Below are 22,320 nucleotides of genomic sequence, written 5' to 3'. Positions count from 1 at the left end.
AGCCAATGAAAATATAAAAACAACTGCCCTTACACACAAATCTTACAAGCACTTCTTTCCTGGCTGCAAGTGGCTCAGTAAAGTTATAGCCAATAGAGATTTTTAAAAAAGCGAAAAAGACTTGAAAAAATCCTAAACCCCAGCTATGGACCTGATTTTCGAACTAAGAATTTCATTAAAATACTGCCCTTATTATTAAAATTCATTATAACTAGTAATACTTTAAAGCTTCTACACACATTAGAAGATACTTGCATAGCTTTACTAAAACATTAACATTAAATTTCAAAACAATTTTATAACATTAAGTATATGTTTGTATATTTGTTTTTGCTTAAATGACAAAAATCAGTCTAAATTATTACTAAAAACAAACCTTTACCTTATTGAGCTGATTCAACATTATTATTATCATTATTATATAATTTAATTTAAAAAGTTTTAAAAATTTTTATAAGCGACAAGGTTTGAACCAGATCCATTGACGTTAACAAGTCCATGCTCTACAGCTGTGCTACAGAGCCCGTTGAAAAGTGCATGAAGAATATGTATTATAAATATTGTAGTAGTTTTTTTTTTCAGGTATTTTTTTAACTTGAGATTACTTTTTACTATGACTTTTATAGTTTACCAAATATATTCCAGGGTAGTTTCACTATCATAAAGTTTCATTTGGCACACCAATAAGCCCCCTAGAGCCTTAGAGATATAAAATAATGTAGCCAAATGCAAAAAAAAAACATACTTTTCCCACAACTTGACCCCCCCCCCCCCCCCCAGGCCATCGGCTGGCGACGCCCTTGCCAATAAGCACCCTGAAGTGGCAACCTCACTTCCACTTCATTTGAGCTGAGCAATATCCCAGCCCCTGCTCACTAAAGTAACTACATTCATGCATCTCAATTTTGTCACTAAATGTTTGCTTGTCTTTATGAATTCAGTACATGTTGGTATGTACCATAATTTTTACGAAAGTGGCTGTACAAGGGTTTACGTTGCTACATGGTGGGTCCTTCATATTTGTGTCACATTTCCGTCTATCGACTTTCTGTTACATTTTCACTAAATTATTCCTACCAAATACCGTAAGTCGGTTTACGGACAATAGTTTAACGTGACAACGTCATTACAAAACATTGATAAAATGATTGCATACTTTTATGAATAAAATTGAATCATTTTTATTGCATTACCACTATTCTGTATGGATACAAAGAAGGAGTGAAATGAAATATACAATTTAATTGATAAATTTACTTTCATTTGCACTCATTAATTCAAATATGTTTATTACGAACATATTATTTTAACTATAACTTTTATACAAGTTTTCTATTTAACTTCTTCCAATCTGTGTTATTCTGTTAAGGATAGGACGATGATAGGAAAAGTAGGAAACGAATGGGAGTGTTTCAAGTTTAATGTGCCTCGAAAAAGTCAAATCGATGGTTGTTCCAATCGAGCGGAAGAGAGATAGATGCGGCGCAAGCGTTCAACGAGCGTAACGGGACAATGTGCGTAACGGGACACTTTTTCGTGCGTGCAGCCGGCGTTCATCGATTTATTAGACGTTGTCACGTCAATAAGTGACATTAAGGCAAGTGTTGAAAAGACTCGGTGCACAGCAGGCACATTGTTGCACGTGAATCACGGATGTCAGCACTGCGGTAAGGGGTGGGGGTCGCTGTCGCCGAGGCGGCGTGCAGTCCGAGGGCAGCGCTAATAATAGCCGGCCGCACCCGCCATGACGCAGACAGACTGCTGTCTTCGCGCGCGCGCAGGATCGCCCAACGCAGCTGTCCGGATCAGCCCAGCTCAAGCCCAGCGCCGGCCCCGCAGACATTTCCGACCGATCACGTTCGATACATCGATTTTTTTTTTTTTTTTTTTTTTAAATTTTGCTGGTTTCCAGCGTGACGCCAACGACCAAAGTTTGAGAATGAAAATACGTAATAATAAAATTGCAAGATTCAAACTCAGGAAATGCAATCTTGAGATCTATGAATAAAGGATGCTGTAAATGTTAGTATTTCAATAACCTGAAGGCGAGGATGTTGATGTATATTGTTACAAAGAGACATTATCACGGGTGAGAAAGTTGGAAATAGTGTGAAAAATTAGTTTAGGAGCGTCTAATATTTCCGGAAATTTGAGTGGGAGAGGCAATTGAAAATCTCTTAACCTCTTGAGAAATGTTTCCCGATCCGCCATTTGTGGACACTCCAGTAAAATATGGTTAATGTCGCCTGATAACGCTCCGCAGCCACAATTGGGGGTCTCTAAAATCCGTATTTTGTGAAGATGCGCGGGAGAGGCGTCGATTACGTCAGCGCGAACTAAATAACGGCTGCGGCACAATGCCCGATTAAAAAAAAAAATGTTTTCACTTCCATAACGTCGCGGGCACATCGTCAGAATTATGCTTTCGGAAGATGGTTAAAGTGGTGCATTGGTATTTTTTTTTTTTTTTTTTTTTTTAAGGTATTGTATATTAAATTTATCAGTGAACTCTTAAATATGTTTTACAATTGAAAATTAAAATATGAATTAACCTTTGGTATTTCTGTTATTAATGTCATTTTTTTAAGCTATTGTATACTTACTAAATTTATCTGTGAACTTTCTTAAATGTGTTTTACAATTGAAAAATAAAATATGAATTAACCTTATTTCTCTCAAACATATGAAATATTAAACTCGAACACGAATTTAACGTAGAATTTTTTCAAAATAATGCCGAGTGTGATAAATATACGATAATTGTGTTTTCAACTATATTTCTTGACGCGAATTCCACGTAGTTTCCGCAGCCGCCGCTAGAATTCACTGCCGGAGCGGCTACGTCAACTATCGAATCATTCGATTTGCAGAGCGAAAGGTTAAACTATTACCTCGTTTAGGGTAAAATTTCAATCCGGATTGAACCAGGAGTGGAGTGAACTCGGAGTGAATGTGTAACGAACATAGACTGACGAAATGCGTTTATGGTAAATATCACAATCCAGATTTAAATGTAAACAAGATCGAAGTTGGAGTCAAAATGGACTGAAAATGTTGTCCTTTCCATTTAATTATCAGTTCTGTTGTTCTTTTGAACCCCGCACTGTCCATTTCTGCCTTCACCAACTCAAATATCTCACCTTTCCTATACTTTTTTTTCCGTCCAGCAATCTTAAAATATGTTTTTCAGTCATTACGTCCAACAATAACTCTACTTTCATCTCTGTCCACACATTCCTCTGCTCTTTTTTTGCCATTTTCACAAATTATGCCTGAAATGCAACGAGACCAATAACAAACAATGCAATATGGCGGCGGCTTACTCGTGCGTGTTTTCTTTTCACTCCAGTCCGTGTTTAAAGTAAAATCTCAATCCGGATTCTTCAGTCCAGTCCACCTCAACAAGTGGAGTGGATTATCTCACTTCACTCCAACTTCAGTCCACAACAAAGTCTTTTAAGTAAAATTTCAATCTAGATTCCTCACTCCACTCCAGGTTCAATCCTAATTGAAATTTTACCCTAATGAACGACAATGAATTTTATTAAAATACTGCCCATCTTCATTTAAAAGTTAATACTATAGCCCATCTTCATCTAACAGTTAATACTATAAAGTTTCCCTTTGGCTTTGTGAACTTCGGTTCGCGCCATCCGCCACTGATGGCAGCACATTGGTTACACATTTTGGTTCCAATCGACTTCGTTCCATTCACGAAATCTATCAAATGCCGTATGGCGAGAGATAAGATGTGTGTCACACATCACAAACCTTCAAACGTTAATGGCTGTCGTTTATTTGGTAGGTATTTAACAGCAAGACGTCTCGCTCGTGTGTGGCAGGCGTGAACTTATAACTGCACTGCGCTGTCTGCGCTGTGGAGATCCTACGCCCATGTGCGCCCGGCCTTGGGCTGGGTTTATAAATTGGGTAGCCTATTTTTCACAGACGAGAGAGCCAAACGGCCGATCGTGCATCTTCGGTTTTTTTTTTTTGTTCATTGTAAGCTACATTATAAATACTTTAAAACATTGTGGACGATTGATTTGGTTAGGATAGCTACATTAAAGATACTGTGAAATCATGTAAACGGTTTCCCCCAAATAAATACACCTGTTGTGGTACAGGGGAAAAAAAAAGCGAGCATTAACTTCGGGGAATTTCGGGTTTGGCTCTCTCGTCTGTTGAAGGAAGGCTTGCCAACGTGAGTATTCGGGTATGTCCAGAAGGACGAGTGAATCGTAGGCTTCTCGTGTGTGTGTGTGTGTGTGTGTGTGTGTGTGTGTGTTAAGAAGTGACGAGACATTCGGGGTCCGCCGGCAGTCGAGGCGAGACCTCGTTGTAGCGCCTCGCGCGGGAGTCAAATGGGCCCGCGACTGTTGGAGTGTACAGGCCACGCCCGGGCGCGGTGCTGAACTTTTCGCACGAGACCTTGAATTCCATACGATGAGCCTCGAGCACGTTTGTTCGGCTTTCGGGGGGACAGGCCAGACATATTTATTAAAAGGCACGAAGAAATTTAAATTCCTTGTTTGAGATTATAGCTACGAGTGTTTCTGCTGCATCGACGAGAGAAATTGTGAGTACAGCTGATTTGATTGTAGATGGTGTTGGTATGTTTGGTTTTTTCGCTACCAGACTTTGCGGTGGGCCAGAACCCCCGTTACAGTATTGGTTTGTAAAATATATTTTTTTTTATTTTTAAGTTTATATTACAAAAAGTAAAACTGATCTGAAGTTAGCTCTATCCGACTGCCCGGAACAGAGAGCTTAGGACAACAACAGCCTAAGTCATTCCACGCAATTAAGGCAATATCCACCCGAGTTTTTTTTTATTATTTTTAAAACCCACTTTGCGAACTTTCTCCAACACAGCAGTTACTTAGTGTCCTTCATACATGTGTGTACTATCAATAAAAATTAAATTTAGAGTGCGAACCATCGTACAGGTTTAACCAGGGACTCTAATAGTCTCGAATGTGTGATTTTCATGGTCTGTCACAAAGCTTATTTTTTTTAAACCCACTTTGCGAACTTTCTCCAAAATAGCAGGTACATAGCGACTTTCATTCATATGTGTGTACTATCAATAAAAATTAAATTTTAGATTGCGAACCATCTTACAGGTTTAACAGCATTGGGAGGTGCAAGTTCGGGCGTTAGCCGGGCGATGGCAGCGCCTGTGTCCACTTTGCCCCGACATGGCCACTTTTCCTCGACATGGCCACTTTGTCCGGCATGGCCACTTTGTCCGGCATGGCCACTTTGCCCGACATGGCCAATTTGCCCGTCTCTCCCCATCATACATTCAGCATTTACATTTTGAAAAGTACATTACGAAATTTGTCTTTACATGACCTTAAAATTAATGTTTTTTTTTTTAAAAAAAAAGAGCCTTTCTAGGAAAGTCGAAGGAGCGTGGCGCGACTACGCTTTGCCAACCCCTGAGAAATGACGCGCCAGTTGGAAACACGCGGCGGCAGTGTTGCGCACACTGACGGCGGTGACGTCACCGCTGGCATCTTCCTTTCCCCCCTCCCCCTTCCCAGCCATCGTTCTCCATAACAAGTAGGCTTGGTCACGTGGTCCGGCGGTCAATAACTTCTTCCTACGGCTTCGTGCAGTAGTAGGGGGCGCTCTGACGTACTCGACTGCGCCCTGCCTGTGGTTAAGAAGGGGAAGCCTAAGATGCACATAAAGTTCTGCCATTCCCGATTACACCCGAACAATTCACCTTCGGCCAACCTCGGGTTTATTTATACATATATTTATATTTCTCTGCTTATTTTAATGTAGCTATACTATCCTAACTAACCGTCAAAAGCGTTTTGAAGTGTTTTAAATGTAGCTAACCTAACCGACCACTTTTGATATTTGAATTCATTTTTCCTGCGCAAAAATAAAACAAATCCCGAAGTTGGCCGAAGGTGAATTGTTCGGGTGTAATCGGGAATGGCAGAACTTGAAGTGCACCTTAGGTCTCCCTGGTAAAGAAGCTAGGGAGTCTTGTGTGTGCAACCTTCGCCATGTAATTTACGTCAAAATCAGGATGAACCCTCAATCCCGCTTTCCCCAACTGGATAGCAAAGCATGTTTTATTATAATGAAGTTTAACTGCTGATATGTTGTTATCTTCGTTTAAGGGTTTTTCCTACCATGTGCGTCTCTCCCTGAGGACGGGGGCAGATAGCAGTTCCCGAAACGTCGCTTGTTTCTGTTTTAGAAAACTGGTGTGTTTGTTTCGTCTTTTCGTTTTGTCGTGTTTTTGTCTCGTTTTAACTCAAACTGTTGTGCTGATTTTTTTTGGGTTCAATATTTTTGTGCTATCATTTGAGGGTTGTTTTGTTTTGTTTTTTTTTTTTTTCGTTCTCTTCTGTTTTTGGAAAACTATTGTGTTTGTTTCGTCTTTTCGTTTTGCGGTGTTTTTGTCTCGTTTCCAATGTTGTGCTGATTTTTTTTTGGGTTCGGTATTTTTGTGCTGAAATCATTTGTGGGTTTTTTTTCATTTTGTTAGTCCATTTTTCTTTGTTTTTCTTTGTTCGTTGACCATATTCCTGTGAGTATTGTGTGGTGTTTATATCCTGACAACAGCAATATTTTTCTTAATTTGTGTTTTTTTCATCTGTGTTTTTTGTAGTTTTCTTCTACGGACATACATGTGCATAGCAATGGTGTATGTCCAAAAGCTTCAGAAAAACAACTACTCGATTAAAAACTTCCCCGAGTTGTGACTGTTCAAAAAAATATTTAAGGATACGCTGAAAGCGGATGAGTGGTTCTGTTTCCATAATAATTTTCTAAGCGTGTATTTAGTAGTCGCACGGAATGATAATATGTAACCACGGTGCTGCTATCTGTGACGGATGCCGCGAACCAAAGTTCACAAAGCCAAAAGGAAAACTTTATAGTATTAAATGTTTAACGAATTTTAACAAGATGGGCAGATTTTAATAAATATTCTTGTGGGGGAAAAAAAGGTCTAAAACCGGAGTAGTAGTATTTTTTTTCAAGTCTTTTTCACTTTTATCGGAGCCGTTTCATCATATAGTTGAAAATTTCGGTCTGCAAATCGAATGATTCGATAGTCGACGTAGCTGCTAAGGAAACGAATTCTAGCGGCGAGTGCAGAAATAAATGTAGTTTAAAACACCATTTACGTATACTTATCACGCTATGCATTATCTTAAAAGAATTCTACGATAAAGTTCGTGTCCGAGTTTCGTATTATGAGTGTACTTACATGAGTAGCCTTACAGTCGTGTAGCCTTGTCTCGTAGCCTTGGAGACTTGTAGCTTGGTAGTATTTTAGTCCTGTAGCCTCGTAATCCTTAAAAGGAACAATTATCGAACCTAATTTTTACATGATAACGTTTTGCAGTCGCTTCGCGTCCTCTGCGGCATGGGGGAGAAACTCTTAATTACCGAGACTGAGACCTAGTTTTTTGAAGTAGTTATGGGACCGTCCGCTAGATAGTAGTTTTCATAAATATTGCTGACATAACTACATTAATTTATTGAGAGAAGTAATGTATAAGCTATTATCAGGCAAACAAACCAGTGAAAATTCACTATTTAGATAGCCACTAATTTTGCGGTGTGTAATACCAATGAGTTTTTGCACCTCCTACTCCTTTATTTATTACATGACGGTTTATTACAAAACAGCATTAAGTATTTTCGCATCTATTAAATTAGTTTTGGGTTGCCAAAGAGCATAGAAAAGAGATAGGAGATAACTTACTACTGTAACCAAAAAAACGTATTAACTAAAAGAACTTTTTATGAGAACCTCTATTCCGATTTTTTACACGAAATATCGGCCCCCAAGGACTTGAATGTTGGAAGGGACCAATTGTTGTATGTATCAATTATTGTAAATATCTTTTTCTTGTTTAATGTATTCAAATTTTCTCCTCCATGTGTATATATTTTTGTACCTCTCATTGTCAATAAAATGAGTGAATTTTTTGGCGGGGCGGACCCCCTGGGGGGTCCCCCATTAAAAAAAAAAACTTTGTATGAGAACCTCTATTCCGAATTTTTATTTGCTGGTAGTTATGGGCCGCCCAACAGATAGCGACACATGTTTCAGTTTCCACCGTAAGAGTCGCACTTCTTTAGTTCTGTGCTCTGCGGCGCTGTGAGGCTAGCAGGAGGCGGAGGACGTCAGCCACTACTGGTAGGGGCTGGGGAGGGGGGAGTGGCTCGTGACGCAGCTGCAGGTGTGGGTCGCGCGTGTGGGCGAGACACGGCCCGCTCCTGCCGCGTGTCCTTATATGTCCTGAGCGTCCTTGCGGCGCGGGAAGCCTAAGATGTCCATCAAGTTCCGTCCCTGCCCGAACACGCCCGAACATTCACCTTCGGCCAACTTCGGGTTTATTTAAATATATTTATATTTCTCTGTTTTATTTTAATGTAGCTTTACTAACCTAACTGACCGTCCATAGTGTTTTAAAGTGTTTTTAATGTAGCTAACCTAACCGACCACTTTTAATATTTGAATTCATTTTTATTCCTGCGCAAAAATAAAACAAATCCCGAGGTTGGCCGAAGGTGAATGTTCGGGCGTGTTCGGGCAGGGACAGAACTTGATGTGCATCTTAGGCTTCCCTTGCGGCGCCGAGCGGTCGCCCACGCGTCACGATTCTCTTCGTTCTTTTAATGCGTAGAAGTCGAGGCTAGGGCCCTAGCGACGAAGGACTGGATGATTTCTCTAAACCGACCGACAGGTCGAACTGCAGCTCTATCCTTTTTTCCGAGTGTGTCCCGGGAATCGAACCCGGGATCGTTAGCTCACCAGCGGGTCGTTACCACAACGCCGAAATACCACAACGCCGAATGTCAAAATTGACCACAATGCCGACAGCTAGAAAACTGCTGTGTACCACAACGCCGAAATAACAACTGAATGAATTTTTGTGTGTTTCTTAAATGTACCTTAACGCCGAAATACCGCAATCAAACCTAACCTTACCTAACCAAATCTAGCTTAATATAACCTAACCCAGCCTAGCCTAGCTTAGCCTAGCCTAACATAACCTAGCCTAGCCTAGCCTAACCTAACCTAGTCTAACCTAACCTAACCTAACCTGTGTGGCAGTCCTGCAATGACATTTTTCGGCGTTAGTGTATTTCGGCGTTGTAGTATTTCGGCGTTGTGGTGCGTCCCCCTCACCAGTCACAAGCCTTGATAGGACTAAATGATGAGGAGTTCCACAAATAAAATATGTTTCTCTTCGCATGCTACCACTAGAATAGGAGTTGTGTGAGAAATAACACATTAAACTAACGTATGTGAATAAAAAAGGCAGTTTTAGTGAAAGAAGAACATGTTTACCTCCAATCCCTTTTTTAAAAATCTGCATAGAAAATGTCTTATAGCTTGCTCATTTTGCTAACAGGTTTTGCAATGAACAAGAAGGATGATTTTTGTATTAACATATACATATTTTCAGGATATTAAAATATATATTTTTTTTGTTAGAATGTTGCCAGGCCTCAGGAATTATGAATCATCCAAAGGTCGGTGAAAATTCGGACTGAGTCTCTGACAAACATTGATGCATTTCCATAAAATGTTTTGATTTCATTACCTCCCAATCATAGAGTTAATTGTATAACACACAATTAGTATACATAAAAAACCCATCAAATAAGTTGACACGTAGAAAAAAAGGCTTTAATAAACAATTCAATATGGTTGTGTTATGAATTTATTCAAAATTATGTGGGGGGGGGGGGGGGGGGGAACGAAAATTAGACCTTGTTTCCCACGCCTCCCCACCGTGGTTCCCACGCCTTCCCACTGGTTCCCACGTCGGTCCCCATTGTGGCGGGCGGAACAGGTAGCTGTGTGTGTGTGTGTGGGGGGGGGGGGGGGGGGGGGAGCTGCACAATTCTGACCGCGAGCTCTAAACGAACAGCAGGAAGTGGCTGAGCGCTCTCTTCACCAACAATGTGATGGCCAGAACGATTCAATTGACCGAATCGATTCCATCTGAATCGGTTCCGAGTGGTGATTCGTCCAAAATATCCGTTCATTACGTTCTTTTAGTTCGCGGGATCCGGCACATCTCAAAGAGTCGTAACTCGTTTGCCCGTTCAAATATTCGTTACGTCTAGGCGGCTGGTCTTGTCGTGCTAATTTTTTTTTTGACGTAACAACGTCTAATAAATCGATGAACGTCGGCTGCACGCACGAAAAAGTGTCCCGTTACGCATATTGTCCCGTTACGCTCATTATACGCTTGCGCCCCATCTATCTCTCTTCCACTCGATTGGAACAACCATCGATTTGACTTTTTCGAGGCACATTCAACTTGAAACACTCCCATTCGTTTCCTACTTTTCCTATCATCGTCCTATCCTTAACAGAATAACACAGGAAGAAGTTAAATAGCAAACATCTATAAAAGTTATAGTTAAAATAATCTCTTCGTTAAAGTAATAAACATATTATAATTAATAATAAAAGTAAATTTATCAATTAAATTGTAGATTTTATTTCACTCCTTTGTATCCATACAAAATAGTGATAATTCAATAAAAATGATTCAATTTTATTCATAAAAGTATGGAATCCTGTAATCAATGTTTTGTTATGACACTGTCACGTTAAACTATCGTCCGTAAACCGACTTTAAAGACAACCAATTTTTTTGTGAATTGGTGTGATTATCATGATAGTTGTAGTCACCCGCGTTTTCAACCTATATTTATTATAAAATTACACGATTTTATGTTGATTTTGCACAAGTAATGTTGCCTGGTAGGCACACAGAGATAAATAGTGAGTAAATTTACACTTGATAGTGGTGTTTTGAAATGCAAACTGTTTGTATAAAATTACACAAACATAAAGTGGTATTTCACTTTTTGTTAATACAATTTTAGCTAGGGCATTGTGGGTGTAATGCTATCAGAATAATCGTTAGTTTACAGAGCTTGTATTTCTACGCCAATTATGACATTTTAGAATATCAACCTACTCTTGATGGAAAATTACACAACGTAGAAATAATTTTGCACAATAAATGTGTTAAAATACAGAGATTGTTTTTTTTTTCGAATAACACGATAAAAATGTAAACGTACACTAACACCAAATACGTATGTAATTTTACAAAAATTGGTTGTCTGTAATGTCGGTTTACGGACGATAGTTTAACGTAACGTCATAACAAAACGTTAATGAAATGATTGCATACGTTTATGAATAAAACTAGCTGACCCGGCAGACTTCGTACTGCCTAATTAAATTGCAATAAAGTCCTGTCAAAAGTATTTGTAATGTGACATTTTTTTGTTCCTACATATTTTATAGTCGGGACAAAAAATTTTCCTTAACAGAACCGTCACCCTGGTGATAGGGTGTTGTGAATAAGAAATATAATTAAATAAAACATATAAATAAAAAGATAAATAATCTCTTTATTGTTAATCATGTGAAACATAATAATTTTTATTTTCATTGTAGTGCATGATTAGATCGGTAATTAGCTTGGTTTGTAGCATTTCGGGTTCTTCTACCTAAATTGATTCGTCTAATAGGAGGCATATCTATATTATAGATTATTTTGTCACATGCAATAATTAGCGATCATAGGTAAATAAACACTGCGCAAAACACTATTTAGGTAAGAATTTGTTGCGTGTATAAGTTGACAAAAGCAAACTCATTAGGGTAGGTAACCTAAAATCCAAGAAAAAAAAACCACTGACATTGACAGTTTGTAGTTGTTTCAACTTTTTTTTTAATTTGATATGACTTGGAGTAAAATCCTTCAAGCCGTATTTAAAATAGGGAAAAGAAATAATAAAAACTTAAACTTATGAAATACTTTTGGTAACGCTGGTTTTGTTTGACTGATGTAATGACTTGAAAACTGACGCATTTTAAAGTAAAACAAATGAAATAATATCGCGAAGCCGACCTAATTGAACTATTCGATTTCAGTTTTTTTTTTTTTGTTTATCTGTGCTCCAACGCACACTGTTTTGATAGATATGATTGAACTTTGTACAGAGGTAATAAAGTGCAAATTGACTCTTTGACGTTAGGAACATACCTACATTGTTTAAACAACAATGAGTGCTCGTTTTAGTTAGAAAAAGTTTGTATGGGAAAAAGAAAAGGGCTGGTTTTAGGGTTTTTCCGGCAATTATTCGAATTTTTCTCGCCGTAAAAACCATCTTTGAACTTCAACGAACATTTAAAAAAAAAATTGGCCAAATTGGTCCAGGCGTTGTTGAGTTATGCGCTTACCAACACATTTTGCGATTCATTTTTATATTATAGATTGAATCATTTTTTATTTTAATAATAAAATAATAAATACTTGAAATTATACTAGTAATCAGATTTTTAAAATGCAAGAATAATTAACCTTTATTGCCGAAATTGTTGTTGTAATAAGCAATGAAAACCACATTAACTTTTCACTTCACTTTATAAACAGTCGACGAAACAGTTCACGTGTAGATGACTTGTAATTAATTTTAAAAACTGGCGTTTAGCTATAAAGTATAAGTATGAACAAGTTTTCATATAAATAAATTGTAATCAAATATCTATCATCAATTATATGAATCACCATAATTCTTTAGTCAATTGTAACATAACCTATTATTACTGCACTCGCCGACAGATGCTACTTTTTTTTAATAATATAAGAATAAATACTTGAAATTATACTAGTAATCAGATTCATTTTCTTAGGTACATTTGACTTAGAAATTTATCATATTACACATTTATAAACAAAGTTTTAAGTTTTCACTTCTGTCGGTGCGGCGCAAGCGTACAATGAGCGTAACGGGACACAGCGTAACTGAACAATGTGCGTAACGGGACACAGCGTAACGGAACAATGTGCGTAACGTGACACTTTTTAGTGCGTGCAGCCGGCGTTAATCGATTTATCAGACGTTGTCACGTCAAAAATGTAAACGTACACTAACACCGAATACGTATCTAATTTTCCAACAAAAAAAAACAGTAGTTTATAAACGCGGGTTTAGTAGGGACCCACCCTCGCCTAGAACCAAGAGGTCGTGTCACGTGCTCCAAACAAGGCGCTGCGGAAGGCAGGCCCTTAATTGGCGGTGCCATCAGGCCACACCTCCTACCTCTCCCCCCCCCCCCCCCCCCCCCCCCCCCCCGCCAAATTACACAACTTTCACCGGCGTCCTCTCGGCGCGCCTGCAGTGCTGCCACCTAAGTTGTTCCGCAACTAAACACAGTCGTTTCGAATAACGCTTCATTTGGGAACATAATCATCTCGTTGCTTGAGGCAAGTCTGGTTGATTATGAAATGCTGTCTGGTTGGAACCTAGAGAGAAGCTGCAGAGTTATTCCGTAACTGATTGGTATGAAAGAGTCACAATGATCTAAGCACCGCGATGTTCTGGTGACAGTCCGGGAGCTTCAGACGGCGGGCATAACATCCATTACATGGTTAGAGATGTTAACAAAAATAATTACAATGTGAGGGATAGGTGTAGGGATCGGTGTAGAAGTGTTGGCGAAGGTGTATAAGGTAGGTATTGTAGATAGGTGGCTGCTGATAGATGCAGGATGCAGATAAGGTAGGTAGGTGGATTGCGACAGGTGCAGAAGGGAAGTTTTGGGATAGTGGTAGGTGTTGGAGTAAGGTGCAGGTGTTGGAGGTAGGTGGATGGTGACAGGTGCAGAAGGAAAGTTTTGGGGTAGTGGTAGGTGTTGGAGGTAGGTGCAGGTGTTGGAGATAGGTGGATGGTGACAGGTGCAGAAGGAAAGTTTTGGGGTAGTGGTAGGTGTTGGAGTAAGGTGGATGGTGACAGGTGCAGAAGGAAGTTTTGGGGTAGTGGTAGGTGTTGGAGTAAGGTGCAGGTGTTGGAGGTAGGTGGATGGTGACAGGTGCAGAAGGAAAGTTTTGGGGTAGTGGTAGGTGTTGGAGGTAGGTGCAGTGTATGGTCACAGGTGCAGAAGGAAGTTTTGGGGCAGTGTTAGGTGTTGGAGGTAGGTGCAGTGGATGGTGAATGGTGCAGAAGGAAGTTTTGGGGTAGTGGTAGGTGTTGGAGTAAGGTGCAGGTGTTGGAGATAGGTGGATGGTGACAGGTGCAGAAGGAAAGTTTTGGGGTAGTGGTAGATGTTGGAGGTAGGTGCAGTGTATGGTCACAGGTGCAGAAGGAAGTTTTGGGGCAGTGGTAGGTGTTGGAGGTAGGTGCAGTGGATGGTCACAGGTGCAAAAGGAAGTTTTGGGGCAGTGGTAGGTGTTGGAGGTAGGTGCAGTGGATGGTCACAGCTGCAGAAGGAAGTTTTGGGGTAGGGGTAGGTGTTGGAGTAAGGTGCAGGTGTTGTAGGTTGGTGGATGGTGACAGGTGCAGACGGAAAGTTTTGGCGTAGTGGTAGGTGTTGGAGGTAGGTGCAGTGGATGGTCACAGGTGCAGAAGGAAGTTTTGGGGTAGGGGTAGGTGTTGGAGTAAGGTGCAGGTGTTGGAGATAGGTGGATGGTGACAGGTGCAGAAGGAAAGTTTTGGGGTAGTGGTAGATGTTGGAGGTAGGTGCAGTGTATGGTCACAGGTGCAGAAGGAAGTTTTGGGGCAGTGGTAGGTGTTGGAGGTAGGTGCAGTGGATGGTCACAGGTGCAAAAGGAAGTTTTGGGGCAGTGGTAGGTGTTGGAGGTAGGTGCAGTGGATGGTCACAGCTGCAGAAGGAAGTTTTGGGGTAGGGGTAGGTGTTGGAGTAAGGTGCAGGTGTTGTAGGTTGGTGGATGGTGACAGGTGCAGACGGAAAGTTTTGGCGTAGTGGTAGGTGTTGGAGGTAGGTGCAGTGGATGGTGAATGGTGCAGAAGGAAGTTTTGGGGTAGGGGTAGGTGTTGGAGTAAGGTGCAGGTGTTGGAGATAGGTGGATGGTGACAGGTGCAGAAGGAAAGTTTTGGGGTAGTGGTAGATGTTGGAGGTAGGTGCAGTGTATGGTCACAGGTGCAGAAGGAAGTTTTGGGGCAGTGGTAGGTGTTAGAGGTAGGTGGATGGTGAAAGGTGCAGAAGGAAGTTTTGGGGTAGTGGTAGGTGTTGGAGGTAGGTGGATGGTCACGGGAGGTGGAGGCGGAAGACGAAGAGACCACTCACCAGCAGCTTGTTGTCCACGGTCTTGACGACGATCTCCTCGGGCTGGTACTGGCTGACGTCGAAGCGCAGCTTCAGGGACTTGCTGTCGCCCTCGTGCTGGATGAGCGGCGAGTTGAGCCCTTCGAGCCAGGTGCGCACCTCGCCCTTGCCGCCGTCCTGGCTGCTCGACGTGGTGCTGGAGGTGGTGCTGTAAGTGAGAGGGGCGCTGCCTCGCGGTTAGACCTCGGGCGAGGGGACGGCACAACACCACACAACACCACACAACACCACCACCGAGTCTTCCTCACTCACACAGACTATAGCATCGCCTCGTGTCTAGCTACTAACGCGCGTATTAATGATATATAGCAACTAGAGACCGGAAAAATTCGCGATTTCATTCGGAGATAGGCTAGAATTCAAACACATATACCTCTTAGATGATTTTGCTATTGGCTTACTGTTCATCTGGACGAATCTCAACCAGTTATAAACCCTCTCAACCACAGAAGGATCGAATCACAGACAAACCAGCCGAGACGACTCACAAGTCGGCAGCCAATGAACTTGCGTTATTTGCCCGAGTGTACAGGGGAATGTGTAGTCTATCCTGAAGGCCATCCAAACCGCGAATTTTTCCGGTCCCTATCAATGATACATAGTAACGAGTTGAAGCAGTGTTTTGTTAACTATCTTGACGTTTCGACACATCTATGTTTAGTTTTTGAAGTTATGCGGTTTCACCGTCAGTTTATTTTATAAATGGTTTGTATCAATAAAAGAGTCTGGGGTCGAGGATCTGTGGTTCCCCGTACTTGCATAGTGTTTTTTATGGATTTACTTGTCGTTGCTATATATTATCTCTGATATTTGTAAAAGCGAGAAAAAAATATTAATAAATCAAAATTATTACCTGACTGATGGTAACTGTCACTCACTAGAACCTCATCATCTGGGCTCAACAACGCATTCGAAACAGCTTTTACAATCTCATTTGCGAAATATATGTTTATACAAATATATAGTAAGGAAAAAAAATTCAACATGGGGGGTAGATACAGGCCTTAAGTAAGTTAATCGCTAGCTGTTAACTGTGTAATTTTGTTAACAGCTCTCAGGCTTACTCGTATGCAAGTTGTTTTTGTGTTATGACTTTTTATTATGTATAACATTATGTGAACTCGATCTGCAACTGACGTATACCTACACTTAAATTAATTTTTTGAAGTATTATTTATTATGAATATTATTATGAATATTATATTATTATGAACTCGATCTGCAAATGACGGAATACCTACACTTACATTAATTTTTGAAGTATTATTTAAATTAAAGTATTAATTAAATTAAGTATTAATTTAAAAAAAACTGCTCATAAGTCCGTGTGAGGTAGGGATAGCACTTACTTCAGCCCTGGAGAACACACAGCATGCACTTAACTGACAAGCAGTGGGGGTGAAAAAAACATTAAACTGTTGAACAGACACGCGCTCTCAAAGACAAACACGAAACACAAACACAAAGTTCAAACAAAAAACAGACCACTACAAAAAAAATATATTCTACGGTGTGGATTCAGTTGCGCAGGAAGCGACGTACACGACACCGAGTTACTTACTTGCGTTTATGAAAATGATGTTCCCTCGTTTCAACTTGAGACTCGGTTGCATCACAGATGTATGTCCCATGCCGCAAGGGTAGCGCAACGAGCCAGTAAATTATATGCTGGATACGGCGGCGTTTATGTACTCATTTTTTAAATTCTATGTGTCCCTCAAAAACTGCCTCTTTTACGACCGGATTCGAACCCGCAAAAACGTCGTGCTAAGAAGACGACGATTTAAAAATTCTTGTTAGAAGTGGGACTGGCTGTCCCGAAGTTTTTGGAAGTTAAATGTATATTGGATAAGTAAAGACCAAAAAAAAATATTTTATATCAAGACTTAACAAACATTTAAGTAAATACCAGTCGTGCAAGCAGTCAATTTAATTTTTAAATTATGTGACCCGTCCACGTTCGTCAAGAGAAACTAAGGTGGGAGGGGGGGGGAATTTAGCCGGGGCCCTTCTCCCCGTTACTTAATATACAAATTCTCAAACTCAATAAATTAAATATATATATATATAATCTTAAGACTGTAAATGAGACCTGTGAGTACTGCATAACTTGAGAATTTTCCAGTGAATTCTATAAGCAACAGACAAGTAATTTCATCCAACTATCAGGGTAAACTCATGCATTAAACATTAAAAGAATCTCTAAACTCCACCGGACACACCTTGTGCCACAGAATGCAGAGTGAAGTCCTTGTGCCTTTTCCCCCATCTTTTCCAACCCTCTCGAAGGCCCGAACGGGGTGATTATGAACACACAGTTTGGGTTGAACTCCTTACTTTAACTATAATAAGTATTAAATAATGTGGGCTTTCAGTGATACGGTTTTATTTCAACACAGCTGGTTGTGCTAAGCAGCCACAACTTTTTTACAATGAAATTTAACGTAAACAACATTTGAGGTTAGGAATGTTACCGCAGTACTTTTTAATCTACGGTTTAATTTTTGCTATGGCAAAAACACAGGTATTGCAACATTCACAACAAAAATATACTTTACTCCATCTTTATTAATTAAATAATTACTAAACAATCACATAGTTTTGACTGCTTGAACTAAATATATATATATATATATTTAAGTTACAAGTGAAATAAAATTTTAATAGCTCCCTGATAAAATAGTTTATTTAACGTAAACATTAAATATTCACGTAGTTGCTTGCCCTTTGACGTCACTCATTTGTACCGTGAAGACGATAACGGAACACATCCTGCATGTTGGTTCGTAGTTACGGAATGCAGTACGTGTTTCGGTAGAGCGTGGAAAGCAAAGCAAGTCAGCATCAACCCACTGGACCAGTAAACATAAATGATAGGGATACGTCAGTGTCGACCTGTGAAGCAGCACAGTCCGAAACAAACGGGATAAGAACCCGAGGACTTTTTATCACTGACACACTCCACGGAACTATGGCCTAAACATGCTGCTTTAACTTCTTTCGCAAGTAGAATCCCTGAACACCTCTTCAACTACTTACAGTCACATTCGCCAGAAATAAAAGATACCACAGAAATACTCATGGATCCATAATGATTGTGATCCTCCTTCATACCGATGAAAGTCTTCTTTAATTGATAACATTTCTACTTTCGTATTCATCACATCAAAAACAACATAGAACATCAATAATGTTCGCAGGCTTTCACGGCCATTGTCTGGAGTAGCTTGGCTTCTGGGTTGTAGCCGCGTCCTTGGCGAATAATAATTTACCGACGTTTCGGTCGACATTGCAGTCGCCATCTATCAGGGAGCAGTTACCTTACTGTCGCGGCTACAACCCAGAAGCCAAGCTACTTCAACACAGCACACTGTATGTACAAGTTACTAGAAATGCACCATCCATTCACCGCAAGTCACCCAGTTAAGTACTGTTAGTAGCCACTCACCATGTTCACCAGGCATCTCTACAGTAAGTACAAGAACAAGTCACCGGTACGTGTAGAGGGGGGCAGATGAACCTCGATGACGCGGCCGAGACGAGATGCTCGCGTGCCTCACGTTTACCAACATCCCGCGGCGGAAAAAATACGTCCATCACAGAAACCCCCCCGAATCCTTAGTTAGCTCCGGGTCTCCAACTCCCCGGCGTAAAATCGAACACATTCAAAACCCAAGTTTGGATTCTTTCATTTACCGGATGCCACACCGCATTTATATTTTAAGAGGTTTGCGCGTATTAATCTACGTGCAAAACTAATGCTAAATTCTTTTTTTTAATGAAAAAGTGATTTATAAACAATAGCTAATGAAGTCCGTCCGAAGTTTTCTTGTAGTTTTTCATTAAAGTCTTGCCAGACAACTGAGTTACTTAACACAGCTTTTATTTAACCCGTCCACTTTTTTTTTATTTTTTGGCCTTTATATCACTTTGCCCAGGAACCCGTTTTTAAGCACGTCTCCGCCACAGAGTCGGGGCCACAGAGGGTGCGAGCTTTGAATATATATACTGTATAGAAGTCGCGAGTGTATAATGATTTACTCTACGTTTTTCAGAAGCGTATGATGAGCAGCTTGGGAACTTCACCGCTGCAGTGCGCTGCCGTAACGCCCTGTATCGTCTTAGTTGTTATTTACACGTTAGAGCGCAGCACTGTCGCCCGCTGTCATTCCCCCGCACCCCCCACCCATCATTCACTGCAGCTCGAGGTCGTTCAACGGGAGGGGGAAGGGGTGTTTGAAGAGTTTCGACACTTGTCCGCCAGGGACCACCACGAGTCGATGCCCCTAGAGATGGTGGCGATTGGCAGCGGTGAATTAACCAACTACCTCAAAACCGTATTAGAAATTTCAACCTGGGCTGGCGACTTCTATGCAGTATGTGTATTCAAAGGCGCGAGGCAGCGCACGCCCGGCCGCGCCAAAGAAGCGGGGAGAGGGCGAAGTCCCGGGTGCAGCACCTGGAGAACTCCGAAGCCTTGAGGTTGTCGCCGGGCGGGATGTCCGGGCCCTCCTTCCACGAGCTCTTGGTCTCCGTGGTGTGCGAGTGCCGGCTACGGCAGGGTTACCAACACCGCGGCCCCACAAAGCGTGCCAGAAACAACAGTCACGACCACAGTTAGTCGGAGAGGGGAGCCGAGGGCGAGGTTCATCCCGCGCCAGCAGACGTCTGCTCGTCTGTGTGTGCGACGGTGTTTACCATCTAGCAGCACACGTTATATAACATCTGCGTGAAACTTTACCCACACTTGCACACCTGAACATACTAACTACCACAAGCTGCGTTATCAGGCTTCGCACGGGTTCACAATGATATTTAACTGAGAAAGTAAAGTAAATAGACTAATATAAAAATTATTTTGAAACTGCAACTTCATGGCATTCAAATTCATTAACCAACACCGCGTCGAAATGATGCCAAAGATGATTTCAGAAAGACTGCGTTAGGTAGTATTATAAAATTATGTTCACTTTATATATATATAGGGTCCGTTTGAAATCGACGAAACTTCGCACGCAGGTTCATCACGACAAAAAAACAAGTGAAGAACATCTTTACGACGTGTGGACTAAGACCATCCCAAGTCTGGTTTACGTCTCTGAAGTTGGGGCTGAACAACATCTGACTCATTCTGTATATGATAGCACATTCGGAACGCACCTGTCCACCACGTGCCCGATGTGTAACGGTTTTATCAGCGAAAGCCAAGAAAGCGGTAAATTAAGTCGTTTTTCCACGTCCTAAATAAAAAAAAATTTGCTTTATCTTACGGAAACACACACACGTATAAAATAAAACTTAACGGATGTCCATCTGGAATAATGTAGTTTTATGACAGTGAAATAATTTTTTTAATAGGTCCTGAAACCCACACACTCATTTTATACTAGATACTATCTGCTACTCAATTCTATGACAAAGTACCATTTTTAAACATTTTGGCTAACTGCCCTGAAAGCGAACTATAGTGATTACGGGACTGAAACTTGAATTGCTGGCTACTTCTTGACATAACTTTTAAAAAATTTTAAGACGATTTTATACAACTTTTTTTTTATATTTAAATATTTTCTTAGTTTCTGATTCCTCATTTGACTTATCATTACTGAAAAGGTCTACAAGTGTGGACAATGTTTCACGACAGCATTAATTAAAGAGTTTACTAGTTTTCACGAACCCACACGAAGTGAAATTAATGTTCACTCGCTGCAACCGCTGGCAAAATATGCAGCTGAGATTAAAGTAGTTATTTTTGACGGGCCGACAAAACCATCACACTTCTAGGTGTGTGTATGTGTGTGTATGTGTGTACAGGGCCGGATTTAGAGGTCCGGAGGCCTCGGGGCAACAGAGGAGCGGAGGCCCCCTGGCCCCAAATTATTTTACAAATAAAATGAACCATTTTTTTTTTCAGTCGAGTTTTCCAATAAATAATTTGTGTGAAATCAAGTAGATTCTCTTAGTATTAAAAAAAACATACATAAATATAATCGGAGACAAGAATTATATGAAATTACTAGCTGCCCGACCCGGCTTCGCACGGTTATACCAATTGAAAAAAATTAAGCCACACCTCCCATTTACGGTAATGGTAAATAAAAAAAATTCAGTGAAAATGTATTACAATGCTGTATAATGTACCGGAGAGAAAATGAATAGCACCGATGGTTTCCCGACCCGTGCACGCAAGATACAACTGATGTACCCGTACTTCGCTACGGCAGTCTACAGGCAGATCACTCTTGCACCGCTCATTCTACATGCCCCTCCTTGTGGGTACGCCACTGCCGCGCGATGCCCGTTGCCATGGAGATGCAGAAGGCATGAACAATGCAAAATCCTGTTCTCATGCACACAAAGTACCCACTGTTGCCTTGTTTTAACCACCCATGGGATCTAATTTCAGAAAATGTCATCCTGTGTAACATAAGGAACATTACTGTGAAGTTACAAATCTGTAAAATATATATACTTGAAAAAAGGGCAATTTTTGATATTTAAAGTACCCGCAAAATTTCAACGGTGATGAGGACTGCACTAACAATGAAATAGTCGTTGCCATAGAGACGAATGAAGCATCAACAAAGCAACAGCCGTTGCCATGGTGATTTCCTACCAAAAACTGGAAATTTTGATATATTACGCCCCCGAAACTCCCCTTGGGATCGGATTTCCACAGAATCCGTTCTTAGTGAGCGTCTACATCACAAAATGAGTAACTATGCTAAATTTCAAGTCAATCGGGTGTATAGTTTTAGAGATCTCGTGATGAGTGAGTCAGTGAGTGGTATTTCGCCGGCGCCATCTACTTAAAATGTTGGTTTGTCCTGAATTTTTCCTGAATTTTCTTTGCTATAAACCTCACGGAGCCAAAGACCTTTCCAACGACTTCAAAACCGTGGAAATCGGTTCGTGCGTTCTGGAGTTATAGCGTCAGGAAGGAAAACCCGACTTATTTTTATATAGTAGATTGTGGGGGCCCTCCGTTTGTGGAGGCTCTTGGGCTTTCGCCCCGGTTGCCCTCCCCTAAATCCGGCCCTGTGTGTGTATGTATGTGTATATGTGTGTATATGTGTGTATATGTGTGTGTATGTATGTGTATGTGTATATGTGTGTGTATCCCACCCCACCAAGTACAAACAGGCGTTCTGCTGACGCAAACAAACCTC

The 22,320-nt window shown here is 40.8% G+C and overlaps 1 protein-coding gene across 3 annotated transcripts in view; it reads right to left on the bottom strand.

Moving 5' to 3' along the window:
• Positions 1-22,320, bottom strand: part of LOC134536990 (protein lethal(2)essential for life) — a 59,350-nt gene that overhangs the window by 4,774 nt on the left and 32,256 nt on the right. Inside the window, exons 2-3 of one of the 3 annotated variants that reach the window (XM_063377127.1) lie at positions 19,611-19,703; positions 15,113-15,299 (exon numbers count right to left, since the gene is read on the bottom strand). In XM_063377127.1, coding sequence (XP_063233197.1) covers positions 15,113-15,299; positions 19,611-19,703 — 280 coding nt within the window. Of the gene's footprint in view, positions 1-15,112; positions 15,318-19,610; positions 19,704-22,320 lie in introns of all 3 variants that reach the window. The other 2 variants (XM_063377128.1, XM_063377129.1) reach the window with 2 other exon arrangements.

The sequence above is a fragment of the Bacillus rossius genome, chromosome 11, assembly GCF_032445375.1.
Source record: "Bacillus rossius redtenbacheri isolate Brsri chromosome 11, Brsri_v3, whole genome shotgun sequence".
NCBI classification, from domain to species: Eukaryota; Metazoa; Arthropoda; class Insecta; order Phasmatodea; family Bacillidae; genus Bacillus; species Bacillus rossius.
This window is presented reverse-complemented; position numbering and strand designations above follow the sequence as displayed.